The sequence below is a fragment of the Macaca nemestrina genome, chromosome 13 (genome assembly GCF_043159975.1).
Source record: "Macaca nemestrina isolate mMacNem1 chromosome 13, mMacNem.hap1, whole genome shotgun sequence".
NCBI classification, from domain to species: domain Eukaryota; kingdom Metazoa; phylum Chordata; class Mammalia; order Primates; family Cercopithecidae; genus Macaca; species Macaca nemestrina.
The window spans coordinates 85,427,103-85,439,952 of record NC_092137.1 but is presented as its reverse complement, the minus strand read 5'-3'; the positions used below and the strand labels follow the sequence as shown (position 1 = coordinate 85,439,952).

General features: G+C 46.3%; 1 protein-coding gene across 5 annotated transcripts in view; it reads left to right on the top strand.

Annotated features, from left to right (window-relative positions):
• The window catches only part of LOC105465365 (TraB domain containing 2A), a 58,119-nt gene that overhangs the window by 28,436 nt on the left and 16,833 nt on the right, over window positions 1-12,850 (top strand). For all 5 annotated transcript variants that reach the window (XM_071076979.1, XM_071076978.1, XM_011713775.2 and 2 more), the window contains exons 3-4: window positions 9,104-9,250; window positions 11,788-11,962. In XM_071076979.1, the coding sequence (XP_070933080.1) occupies window positions 9,104-9,250; window positions 11,788-11,962 (322 nt within the window). The remainder of the gene's footprint in view (window positions 1-9,103; window positions 9,251-11,787; window positions 11,963-12,850) is intronic.

Here is a 12,850-nt window from a genome sequence, read left to right as displayed (position 1 = left end):
CTCCACCCTGCCAACAGCCCCTGAGGACACATTGGCCCTGCTTCTGATAGCCAAGCCAGCAACTCCGGCCACCTCATGGTCATTCTGGCAACCCCTCCCCTACAACCCCATGGTCATTCTGGCCACCCCTCCTCCCACCCCATGCTCATTCTGGCAACCCCTCCCCCCAGCCCATGGTCATTTTGGCCACCCTTCCTCAACTCTGTGGCCATTCTGGCAACCCCTTCCCCAAACCCATGGTCATGCTGGCATCCCTCCCCTAACCCCATGGTCATTCTGGCAACCATCCCCCACTGCATGCTCATGCTGGCTGTGCTTCTTCCTGGACCCTTGGTGGCTACTCCTGTCCTTGCTGCATTGGTCTGTCCTGGGTCTGCAGACTTGGTTGCTGCTACATTAAGAGAGCCTGCTTCAGTGCCTTTGTCTACCTGTGCTGCCACCCCTGTTGTTGTCCTTTGCCAGGCTTCATAGGTTTATGACTGTAAAAGAGTATGTGCTGGGGTAGCTATACTGGCCGTTCTGTGATTAGAGTTTGTGTGTGGAGGTTATGTTGGTGTCCCTCCCCGCAACATAACCAGAGGAGATGTCTCAGACATCTCAGGGACCATGTGGAGCCTCCTGATGCCAACCTGATCCTGACCCCCTTCTCTATGGAGCTCCATGGCCTGTGCCAAGGGGAGGAGAATCAAGCAAGGCAGAGAGGTCAGGATGGAGACCAGAGAGCTCTGCTCACATTGCTTCTTGAGATGGAGCAAATTAAGGGTTTATAAGTGTAATTACATTTGAGGTCATCAAATCCAATCTTCTATTTGATGTAAGAATCACATTTATGGTCATTTCAGTTTTGACTGAACAGCCCCAGTGCCAGCAGAGCACAATTACAGTTCCCCAGGGAACCTCCTTGTACATGTGTATATTACATACTTGTGCTGGTATTTCTATGGGGGAGAGATTCCTAGTAGTAGGACATGCACATTTTCCATTTTGACAGCTACTATTAACAAATTATGCATGTGTGCAAGCACACAATGTACTGACATATGCAAATGAGTGCATGGCAGTCATGGACAGGGAACTCAAAAAGAAAGGACTTTCTAATAATTAAAAATGTCTTACAAGACATTTTACAAGTGAGTGACTTGAGATGGCAAGTGTTCAAAAAGAAGAGCTTGGATGGTCGGGATGCTACAGAGGAGATTAAACACTGGGTATGAGATTAGAACAGCTGACATCTAAGGTCGTAAATTCAGCCTCCTGGTACACTCTACGAAAGCATTGGAACTCTCTCCAAGGTGACATCACCCACCGGTGGCTCATTTGTTTCTGGGTCCTTCCAAATGCAATGCCTCTTTCAGGTGAGCCTCAGAGAACAACAGCTGTGTATGACCCTGAGCCCATCTCCTTGAGTGTTTGCCGAGACTTAGACTGGGCTGTGCTTGTCCTCTGCCATAGACACAGACGTCCATTGTATCCCTAGTTGGGATGGCCTGGATTCTACTGGGACCCTCCACTGGTGACCTCAAATGATAAAGGCTTTTTCTCAATAAATAAGACCTTTCTGTGTATCTGAAGCGGACACCTTTGCAGGTAGCAAGAATGGCGAGTAGCAAGCTTTAAGCATAGCTACTGTTTCTTATAGCCTAGGACAGAAATCTTTATAGACTTCTAGGGAAGTAGCCTGGTTAGTACTAAGGTCTTGGAGGTCTCTGGCTTATTCCCCTAATGGTCTAGCCACACCCAGGAGGCTATTCACAGCCTGTGGCTGGTCAGGCCAGCAGCACGATGTTAGGTGGTGGAGAAAGGGGCTGGTGGAAGCCATGGCCACTGTTACCATTTGGATGCAGTTCTGCACATTAATCACTTATCTTTTGCTAATCAGGATAATGTTGCTCTCAAACACTCTCCTCCCTTGGATCATTGTTGCCGAAGGCTCCCCATGGAGGGGTTGAGCCTACTGCTTGGCCACTGGGAGCCGGTAGTATGGTAACACAGGTTCACCACTCATGGAGCCACCTGTTTTTTGATGGGGGGAGGGGCAAACTATAGTTCTAGGGCAAGGGAGTGACTGAGATAGCTCATCTGTCTCTGGGGCCTCCACCTTGACCCCAAACTCCTACTGAGTATCCGCATTTATCCTCTACCGCGCTCTGTGACTGGGTGCTGTCACACACCCATTGGTTCTCGGCCCCTCTCCAACCCAAGAGCTACCCTGTCAGGGTAGGGCCACTACCATCTTCTTCCCCAAGTGCAGCTCAACCTCCCAGAGGACAGGCTGACTCTGTGGGGGTGGAGGAGCGGTGAGGAATACCATTATTATTATTGTGATGATTATTGTAATTGTAAATCCATCCTGCTAACAGCTTTGAGTACTTTGCTGTCCCTCTCCTGGATGCTCAGAGTTCTAATATTCCACCACACTTTCTTTTGTCCTCTTTTTCCCAGGGGATCATGGTTTTCCCCCAGGTGCTGTTAAAAGATTGACAGTGAGTGACAAGGACCTAAGTGAAGGCATTTGCTACCTGGCAATTTTTTGTTCAAGAGAACCCATTGGAGGTACATCAGTGTGAGTAGCTTGGCATGATGGTAGCCATATGTAAGGCATTAGAGAGGAAATCTCCTTGGAAATCTTCCAAGTCCACCAACTGGACTTGGAAACTTAAAATGTGAATTTCTTTCGAAATAATGTTTTAAAGGGTGATTTCTAGGCTAGTCCACAGAAAGGCTTATGTTTCTATGGAAAAACCTTAGAAAACACGACGACTTGCAGAAGCATGCCGGCCCATTCTGCCAACACCCCAACAGCCCACATCCCTCCTGGCGAGAGTATAAGTCAGGCTCTACAAGCTATGGTGTAGGGAATTGGCATTCAGGTACCTTGTTGGTGACTGGAGCCAGCAATTGATTGCAGTGCAGCAAGACCAGCATCTCTTTAAGGCATTTTTTTTTATTTGCAAGAGTTGGACATGTCTGGTGTTCATTTCTTCAGGTTCTTGAGGCTCTAACTCTGACAAGTCCTGTGTGTGGTTTCCAGCCTTGCCTGTGTATTGCAGTCACCTGGGGGTGGAGGTAGGTGGAGATTCATGAGAGCATAGCTGTGATTATAGAAGATGCCCATCTGGTGTACAATCTGGTGTACTGAAGAGCTGACGTACAAGCTTGGCTTGGTTTATATGCAGCAATTACTCAGCACGGAGCAGCCCTGGGTGCATGATGTGGGCTGGTGCCTAAGACGAAGGGAAATAAGCAAGCCTATGGGTGGGTAGAGCATGCCGAGGTTTATGTCAACAATGAAGTGGTGGAGAATGAGTTGCAATCTGTGGTTTGGGAAATACTGACTTCGAAGGTCTCAGGGAAAATCAAAACATCTGGGTGTCTGGAAGAGGAGGCTGGTCGGAGATCTGGCAGAAATGAGCCCTGAATCCTTACAGGATTGTCTGAAATACTGAGCTGTAGAATTCTGCTTGGGTTTCCCCTTGAAGTCAGCCAGGGGCAGCCTGAGCCCACAGCAGAGGCCCCAGGACAGCTTCGGGTTGGGACAGTGGGGGATACATCTGGGGGTCTGCAGCAAGCGGCTTCGCACCTAAACTGCTTTTTCACTTAAAAGACTGCAGGGAACCTTGATTTTGTCCCTTTTTGTAGTCAGAAATTTTCCTTCTCCATTTCTGTGATTTGCCTCAGTCATTGATGTTATCCTATGACTAGGATAGCTGGGATTGCATTTCCTTCAGAAACAGTGAAGGCTGCCTATTCACCAGACTTGGGCTTTTTATTTCCTGCTTGTTTTATCTTACATTATAATATATAGTTTCAGGACCAGGCAATGGTTTATACCTGAAATCCCAGCATTTTGGGAGGCCGAGGTGGGTGGATCACTTGAGGTCAGGAGTTCAAGACCAGTCTGGCTAATATGGCGAAACTCCATCTCTACAGAATTACAAAAATAGCTGGGCATGGTGGCAGGTGCCTGTAATCCTAGCTACTCGGGTGGCTGAGGCACAAGAATCGCTTGAATCTGGGAGGCAGAGGTTGCAGTGAGCCGAGACTGTGCCATTGCACTCCAGCCTAGGTGATAGAGCAAGACTCCATCTCTCTCTCTCTCTCTCTCTCTCTCTCTCTCTCTCTCTCTATATATATATATATATATATATATATATACACACACACACACACATATATATATATAAAATATATAAAAAAATTATATATGTAATATATTTTCAGTATTTGTTCATGGAAAGGCTTTTATTGACTAAAGCCTTTGATTGACTTTTATTGGCCAAAGCAGCAAAATGAAAGTGGAGGAGATTATCTATCTATCTATCTATCTATCTATCTATCTATCTATCTATCTATCTATCTATCTATCTCTCTATCTCTCTATCTATCTATCTATCTATCTATCTATCTATCTATCTATCTATCTATCTATCTATCTATCTATTGTTTTTATGTGTAGAGAGCATCCATGAAAAGAGATACAATGTGTTGGCAGCAGTGGTTGCTTTTAGGAAGAGTGATTGGGGAGCAGGGATTAGAAGGCGATCTATTTCTTTATACTGTTTAAAATTTTTACCGTATGCATACTATTAGAAAAAAAGGAGTGCTGAGATCTACATGGGTTATGGGTTGAATTATGTCTTCATCCCATATTCTTCCATTGTGGTCCCAATCCCAGGTTATCTCAGATTGTGACCATATTTGGAAACAGCGTCTTTGCAGGTGAGGAAGTTAAGATGAGGTCATTAGGGTGGGCCCTACTCAAAAATGACGGCTCTTATAAAAAAAGGAAATTTGGACACAGAGATAGATATACATGTGGGCAGAACACTATGTAGATTGGAATTATGTAGCCACAAGCCAAGGAACCACCAGAAGCTAGGAGAGAGGCCTGGAATAGATCCTTTCCCAACTTCTTCAGAGGAAGCATGACCTCGTCAACACCTTGGTTGCATACTCTAGCATCCAGGATGGTGAGGCAATACAATTCTGTTGTTTAAGCTATGCATTTTGTGGTATTTTGTTATGGCAGCCCTAGGAGCCTAACATAACACATGAAAAATGTTAGCAGAAACTGTAAAGGAAGGATTTGAATGGAGAAAGGGAGACACAGTGGGAGGCAGTGGGCACAGTGGGAGGCAGTGAGCACTAGCAGGGTGGATCCATCCAGGACCCTTGTGCCTGCTCCTTTGCCCTTCTCCCCTCCTGGCCACTGTCCCCAGCTCCTGGCTGAGCATGCTGCTCATGGCACCTGGCCTTTTTGGATCTCCAGGAACAACAGTCCTTGTGCCCCAGGTGCGTTCAGCTGATTCATGTGAGGTGACTTGATCAGCGACAATGCCCCATTCAGGACGGCCCACCTGGAAGAGGCCCTGGGGTCAGCTTAACTGTGGAGTTTGTGAGCAAGTCTCTTATCCACAAGCCTCATCCTGAAACCCCAAATTTGTCAGACTGGTTCAGAGTTCTCCAAGCACAGCAAGGAAAGTAAATTATGTAAGGATGACTGACAGTCATTTGTCCTATCAGAGAGGGGTCCTTCAGAGATGCCACGGTAGTTTATGAGGATGCCATATCTGGGCCTCAGTGGTTCGAATGGGAGTGAGTTTAGGGTTGTGCATTGCTCCTGTGGTGCCCATGGAGACTTCCCTTGGAGCACCATCCTGCCCTGGACTTGGTTCCTCACTGGAGAGGGAGTTACCTCCTCTAGCTCCACAGATGGCTACCCATGGCCTGAACAAAGGTTCACTCCAAGGGAGGCACCTTTGGCAAGGCTCTGCCCCTACCCAGCTTCACTCCAGAGCAGCCTGAGGCAATGGACTGCCAGGTCTGGGCAGCACAGGTGATAAAGGGCTACCGTCTGGAGTGGGACGGCTGGATGGCAGTGACCTGCCTCCCTGGTTTGTGGTGGTAGTGTGCAAACAGGCACCTTGAGTCATCAGGGGAGTATTCTGGCTCCAAGGAAACCCTGTAAGGACACTTTGATCCCACTCAGAGACTTTTTCTTCAGGAATCCGTCTTGGGTCTTTCTCCAAGGAGTCTGCTTCAGTGAGGGCTTTCCCCTGCTTAACATAAACGGTGCTCCAGAGATTTCCCCACATCTCAGCTAAGCCAGCGAAGGAGGGGTTTGGGGTGGGCTGCCTTGTCTGATGACCCCGGGCCGAGCTGTCCTTGAGGCTCATCATGGAGCCTTCCTCTGACTTTCATTGACTGCGGCTCTTTGGACACACAGCGACCACTGTGTTTGGTGTTTAGCACCTGCTGGTGAGTACAGTGGTGCAGGATCCTTGCTCTTTTCAGCCAAGGAAATCCAGCCCTTTTTACCTCATCACTTAGTTGGTCTCTCGAGACACTGTATCTCTTGATCTTTTAGGTCGATGGCTTATCTTGTGCTGGGTTTTAATCTGTGAGAAGCTTAAGGCCTTTCAGAAGTAGTTGGGGTATAAATAAACACACATGAAAGCCATGCTTCCCCTGGGTTGTTATTCGAATCACTGCAGCAGCTCTGAAAGGAAAGGCATGTGGTGATTACAGGAAATCGTGCTAGAGATTTAAAAAGCACATTTCTGTGGTTTTTAGCAACAAAAGAAAGATTCAGCACCAACTCTGATGCACAGTCCACTGTTCAAACTTCCTTAAAAGAAGAGTGTTTATAGTATGGCCTCCTCACCATAGTGCTGGGTGACACGAGGTGACCTCCCTCCTCTCCAGGCAAAATAGAAAGCAATGACCCTGGGATGATCAAGGGTTTTGATTTGCTTGTGTATGTGCTGTCCTGGCAAGCCTGAAATCAGCGAGTTTAACTTTGGGCCTCTGCCTTTCATCCTCCTCCCAGAAGCTTCTATGATACACCCTTTCCACCCTTCTTTTCAAGATTTTTCTTGAAAAATGCCCCCTTTTTCAGGTAAAATGAAAGCTCCATTAAAGGCAAGGATTTTGTCTTGTTCATGAGTGTATCTTCAGTGCTTGGAACAGTAGGCATATAATAACTATTTATTGACTGAATTAATGAATAGAAGAAGGGATGAATGAATGAACTTTAGGATCATTTAGTACTGTGACTTGCCTTCATTCTGTCCTTGATTAGTTGACACAGAATGAACTTTCATGATACCTTTCATCATCCCTTACTCCCTTCCATTCTTTTACAAAGAGAGATCTGCCTCCTTCTTTGGTTAAGGTTGCATCACAGGCACAGGAAATATTAGAGTAACTGAAGGAGGTAACTATATGGAAGGAGGGATGCTGTGGTTTGAATGTGTCCCCTCCAAAATTCAGATGTTGCTAGTGTGATGGTATTAAGAGGTAAGGCCTTTAGGAGGTGATTAGGCCATGAGGGCTCCTCTTTATAAGGATAAGGGCCTTTATGGGATTAAGGCTCCTCTTTATAAGGCCTTTATGGGATTAAGGCCCTTATAAAAGAGGTGTCATGCAGCCATTCCGTTAGCTTGCCCTTCTGTCTTCTTCCATGTGAAAATGCAGCAGGAAGGCCCTCACCAGACCAAAGGCCAGTGCCTTGATCTCGGACTTCCCAGCCTCCAGGATGGTGAGAAATACGTTTCTGTTCCTTATAAATTACCCAGTCTCAGGCATTTTGTTGTAGCAGCACAAATGGACTGAGACAAGGGGCACGCAGTGGGTCTGTGCCACCTTGGCCCATGGGAGGCAAACCAGGAAGCCTTGTCTCCTCGCTACTCAGAATGAGAACATGTGAAAGGAGAAAGGGAGTTGGGGCTGGGTAGGGTCATTTGCTGACCTGAGACCTCTAATGGTTGTCTCTGGAGAGTTGAAACCTCTTGCTAAAGACCTCATAGTCAGTCTTTGCTGCAACACAGATGGACCAAGCCTGTCTGTGTTGCAGCAAAGAGTGAGGGGATATTCCAGCAAAGGCAGCATCCTGTATGCTGATTACTGGGGAAGCACAAGAAAGGGGAGCTGTCAGAGGCTATAGAGCTGCATCTATACATGGGGAAAGTGAGAGAGAAAATTTCACAGGGTCATCAGTGTTGTCTGGAGCCTCGTAGTGGGTGGCCAGCCCCACTACCCACCTGATAGCAGGAACCCTACCTCCCCATTTCTGACCCAGCTCTCCAGTGCCCAGGAGAATTCCCTACTTTGTAAAATGAATTCTCCTGGGCACTGGAGAGCTGGGTCAGAGCTGGAGAGGCAGGGTTCCTGGCATCAGGATCTTGAATCTGGATTTTCCCAAAAGATGTTCCAACGAAGCTTCCTCTTATGTTGTGTGCCTCAAATATGTTTGGGAAACCTGACATACTCTGTTCCCCATCAAGGAGACCCACATCGCACGTTAGTATATCAAAGACTCTGAGAAGTTCTGTAAAATTAAAACCTGTTTAATTTTCTTTTCTTTTTTTTTTTTCGAGACAGAGTCTTACTGTCGTCCAGCCTGGAGTGCAGCGGCACAATCTCGGCTCACTGCAACCTCTGCCTCCCGGGTTCAAACGATTCTCCAGCCTTAGCCTCCCGAGTAGCTGGGACTATAGGCACATGCCACCATGCCCAGCTAATTTTTGTATTTTTAGTAGAGACATGGTTTCACCATGTTGGCCAGGCTGGTATTTAATTTTCTTTAGCCTTCATTTCCCATTTTTTCACATTAACTCCCATTAATATCCCATGGATCTAATGACGCTGTTAGCTGGCCATGCCGCACTGATGGTTAGAAAAGATGTGGATAATGCATTGGTTCCTGCCCAGTCCTTTATGTAATTGGAACCCACTGGTAGGCGTGTCTGTGAGTCCCCAGCCCTCTCTCTGCCCCACCTCCTAGCTTCTTCAGTTGTTCCTCACAAGCTAGCTCTTGGGTTCCCTTACCTCTTGGTCACACTCATGGAAGAGTTCCAGGTTGTCTCTGTCCTCCATAAGGCAGTTCCCTAGGTGCATCTGATTGGGGCTGATTTGGGAAGGACTGTTCACCTCCTTTTCTTTGGACGCTGTCCAGGGATTTGTGTTCCTTTTTAAAGTAGCACTATCCATGTCCTTACATAATGAGCAGAGAGGTGAGGGTATTTCCAGTCATGGACAAAAGAAATAAGATGGCAGCAAATACTTGCCTTGTTAATGAACTTAAAAGAGACCTTTCTTTTAGGTCATCTTTGCTTTGAACCAGACCCTCCTGCAGCAGGAGAGCCTGCGAGCGGGCAGTCTTCAGATCCCCTACACGACGGAGGATCTCATCAAACACTATAACTGCGGGGACCTCAGCTCCGTCATCCTCAGCCATGACAGCTCCCAGGTGAGTGCCCTTTCCCTCTGCTAAGCTCAGTACACACTTAATTATAGGAATAAAAACATTACCTGGTGACATGTACATCCTATGTACAAAGGATTGAGATCATGAGGGCTCTAGAAATAAAATGGGCAGATTTAGATGTCATTGAATGAGGCACTGCAGCTAATGAAAGTCTTACAAACCTTGTAAGTACAGAGAGGAGCACTGATTAGGGCTAATTCCAGGATTCCAGCCAAAGGATGAAGCTTCAAAGGATTTAACAGCGGGCCACATGAACAAGCCTTGAGGAAGGGAAGGGTTCTGAGTCTGATGACCTCCTGGCTGACTTAGGTCACACTTTTGCAAAATGATGGAGCAGAACTTTGACTGCAGTTTCAGTGGCCTCTAGGAACATGTGAGCAGGATATAACTATGTATTCACAGAATGCTTACTGGATTGGGGCATCAGAGCTGGGAAGGCTGCTAGCATTTGCAGACGTGGAGTGGATCATTGCATCCTGTGGTACTGCAGGATGAGTGTGGCTGAACTGGTGGATTGAGTGTTTGTCCAGCTCAGCCTTACCTGTGGGCCACTGAGTGGAAGGAAGCAACTGGTCAGGCCTCAGAAGATCATGGTCTCCTTCCAGGAGGGAAGTGGGACAGATCTTTGTTATGCTTTTATCAACAGGCTTCCAATGGGACAAGCCATGGTCCCTTCCCCTCCTCTCTAGGACTACATGCAAATGGCAAAAATCAGCTAAACTTCTGAGGTAGGGGATTGTGTTGTTTCCCCCACCTAGGACTGGTGTCCGCATGCATGAGGACACTGGAGAAGGGAGATAGGAGCTCGTGGGTGTGGGTCATGCTGTATAGGTCTATGTTAAATTTGGGGACCCAGTCATAAGGAGACGTGTGAACATGAGAGCTGAAGGAGGAATAGCAGCAATGGGGAGAAGGACAGTAGAGGCTGAGTGCAGCATCAGTCCAGAAAGGTGACATTTCATTAATGACAGAAGCCTCAAAAGACGTAATGAGCATCTCCAAAAATCTAGAGGAAGAGGAGGTCAAATCAAGATAAAGTGAAGCAGGAGGAAAGGGAGAACAAGAAACACATTAAAGAAGGAAAAATAGAGTTGTTGGTGGTGATAGATCTTACCTGCACACTTGCTGGGGGTAGGGAAAGGGGAAGAAAAGTCAAGATCAATTGGGAAATTGACATTTGTAGCAGCAGAAAAAAGTTAATGTGGGTGGAGGATTTGGTCATTACGTGGGCAAATGGTGAGGCTGGTGGAGCAGATAATACAGATGTCTTATGCATTTCTCTCCTGTGGCTTTCCCATACCTGTCCTGCCCACAGGGCCCCTACAGGAGGTCAGGGAATGTGCTGCCACTGTGAGTGAGGGCTAGGCTGGCCAGGAGGGAGTGGTGCAGGCTTTGGGTGATGTTTGGAATTTAGAAGGTGGAGCAGGATGTCAGAGGGAGGTCACCCTGTGTATCTGACGCTGCCTCTGTAGAGAGGCTGGTAGAGAGGGGGCTCTGCTGAAGAGAAGAGATTTTGGGAAATGGTCAGGGAATCTTACATAAATGACATGATTTTAAAAAAAAGATGACAGAGTAGAAGATGAAGGCTGTCGATGTGAAAATGAGAGAATATAATTTCGAGGCAATAGCGAAAGGAGATCTGTTATCCATAAGATGGAAGTTCATGCTATGTTACAGAGTCTGAGGACTTTGGAAAGCTTTTTGAGAGGCTACTGGAAGCAGCAGCAGCAGGCAGGGTAGATACTGACCAAGATAATGGGTAACATTGTTAAGTCCCTGGGTGGAGGAGACAGCATGCACCCAGGGGGAGAAGTGGGAGGCTGAGGTTTGGGACGCCAGACAGCTGAGGGGGTGGGGAGAAAACACAGAGGGCTAGCCTTACCGGTAGCTCCTGTGCTGCAAGAACCATGCTGATTGTCACAATTTTGATGCAATTGCATCCTGTTATTAGCCAAAATACTGAAACTGGCTAACATGTATACCAGCATCAAGTGAAATATTTGCCAGGTGGGCAAAGAACACTGGGGAAAGCAAGGGAGAGAAATAGGAAGTGGAGAAATAATGAAAATGTAAAGTAGAGGATTTATAAAACATTTAAGTGTTCATACAAATTTCATGTTTTTGGTAATAGAATCTAAAATATGTAACTATATAAGACTATTTTTATAAGAAAAGCATGTGTGAATCACACAAGTTAAAACTATGGATGTGCTGTGCAGACAGTGTCTTTTTTTTTTTTTAATAAACACATGGCATCAGACAGAGCCATTTAACTATTATGCTATTAACATTGTAAATAGCATAAGAGTTCATTCAGTGCATTTCACTTAATATTTTTTTCACTTTGGTTACAGGGAATATGATATAGTTGGAAACATAGCAGACGGGAAACTCCAAGAATGGTGTCACTCTTCTCTTGACAACGTCTTGACCATCTAGTTGGGGGATTTGATGCTCCAATGAAGTAACTTTGTTAATAACTCCGTTGCCCCTTTTCTTTTCTCTTTATTTTGGTGGAGGTTCCCAATTTTATTAATGCCACGCTACCGCCTCAGGAGCTCATCACTGCTCAGGAGATTGACAGCTACTTACGCCGGGAGCTGATCTATAAGCGGAATGAGAGAATAGGGAAGCGGGTGAAGGCCCTTTTGGAGGAGTTCCCTGACAAAGGCTTCTTCTTTGCCTTTGGAGCTGGTGAGTAGTGGGTTACCTCTCAGTAGCCTCTGAAATCTGAGGCTTCTCCCAAGAAGGGAATGTTGAGGTGAACCCCCGTTTAGGGCCTGTGCTAGTCATGAAGCAAGATGAAGGGAGTGACACCTTCCTTGACTTATTTCAGTTGCAGAGTGGCTCCAGCTGGGGACGGAGCATCCAGCATGGTTGAAATGTTGCTGGATGAGCTGGTGCATGTGACATCACCCATAGCTCTCTCCACACATGAGCCAGCTGGGAAAGCATTTTTGTCCTCTGAATTTCACACTTAATCCCAACTTCTTCCTGGTACTTTTCGCTTTGTAAACTTTCACTAAAAATATATCTGTCTTTACTCTTCTACCTGACAATGAGCCTCCCAAGTCCAAGGCCTGACACATCAGCTGTTACTGACTGTTAACAACATACATGGAGAGAGAATAGGACAATTATTTTCTTTTGTGGGCTTCTTGAAATAAATTTTAACCCCCGGAGTGACTCTGACACAGAATTCTTTGCAGCCTCAGGAATTGAGGATAAAAATGCCAGAGGCTGGACAGTATGCAGAAAGATCATTTGCTGGGCTGGGCTTTGTTGTCTCATATTTTTCTGCTAACTTCATAAACTTAAACAAGTCATGTCCCTCAGTTTTTTTTACCAGTAAGATAGGGGGTTGGAGAGAAGCAACTCTGAAATGGCGGGGTGAGGGCCTCCAAAAACCTGTTCTTCCATAACAGCAATAAGAACACTGGAGAAAATAGTCAAAATCAAATTTTCCACAGCTCTGGAAATTAATTAAAGGTTTGCAACAATCCTAGAAGTGTTTATTTAAGAAAACTGGATGAATTTTGATAGAAGCAGTGGGCTTTGTGGCATTTTAACTTGTTCTGTTTT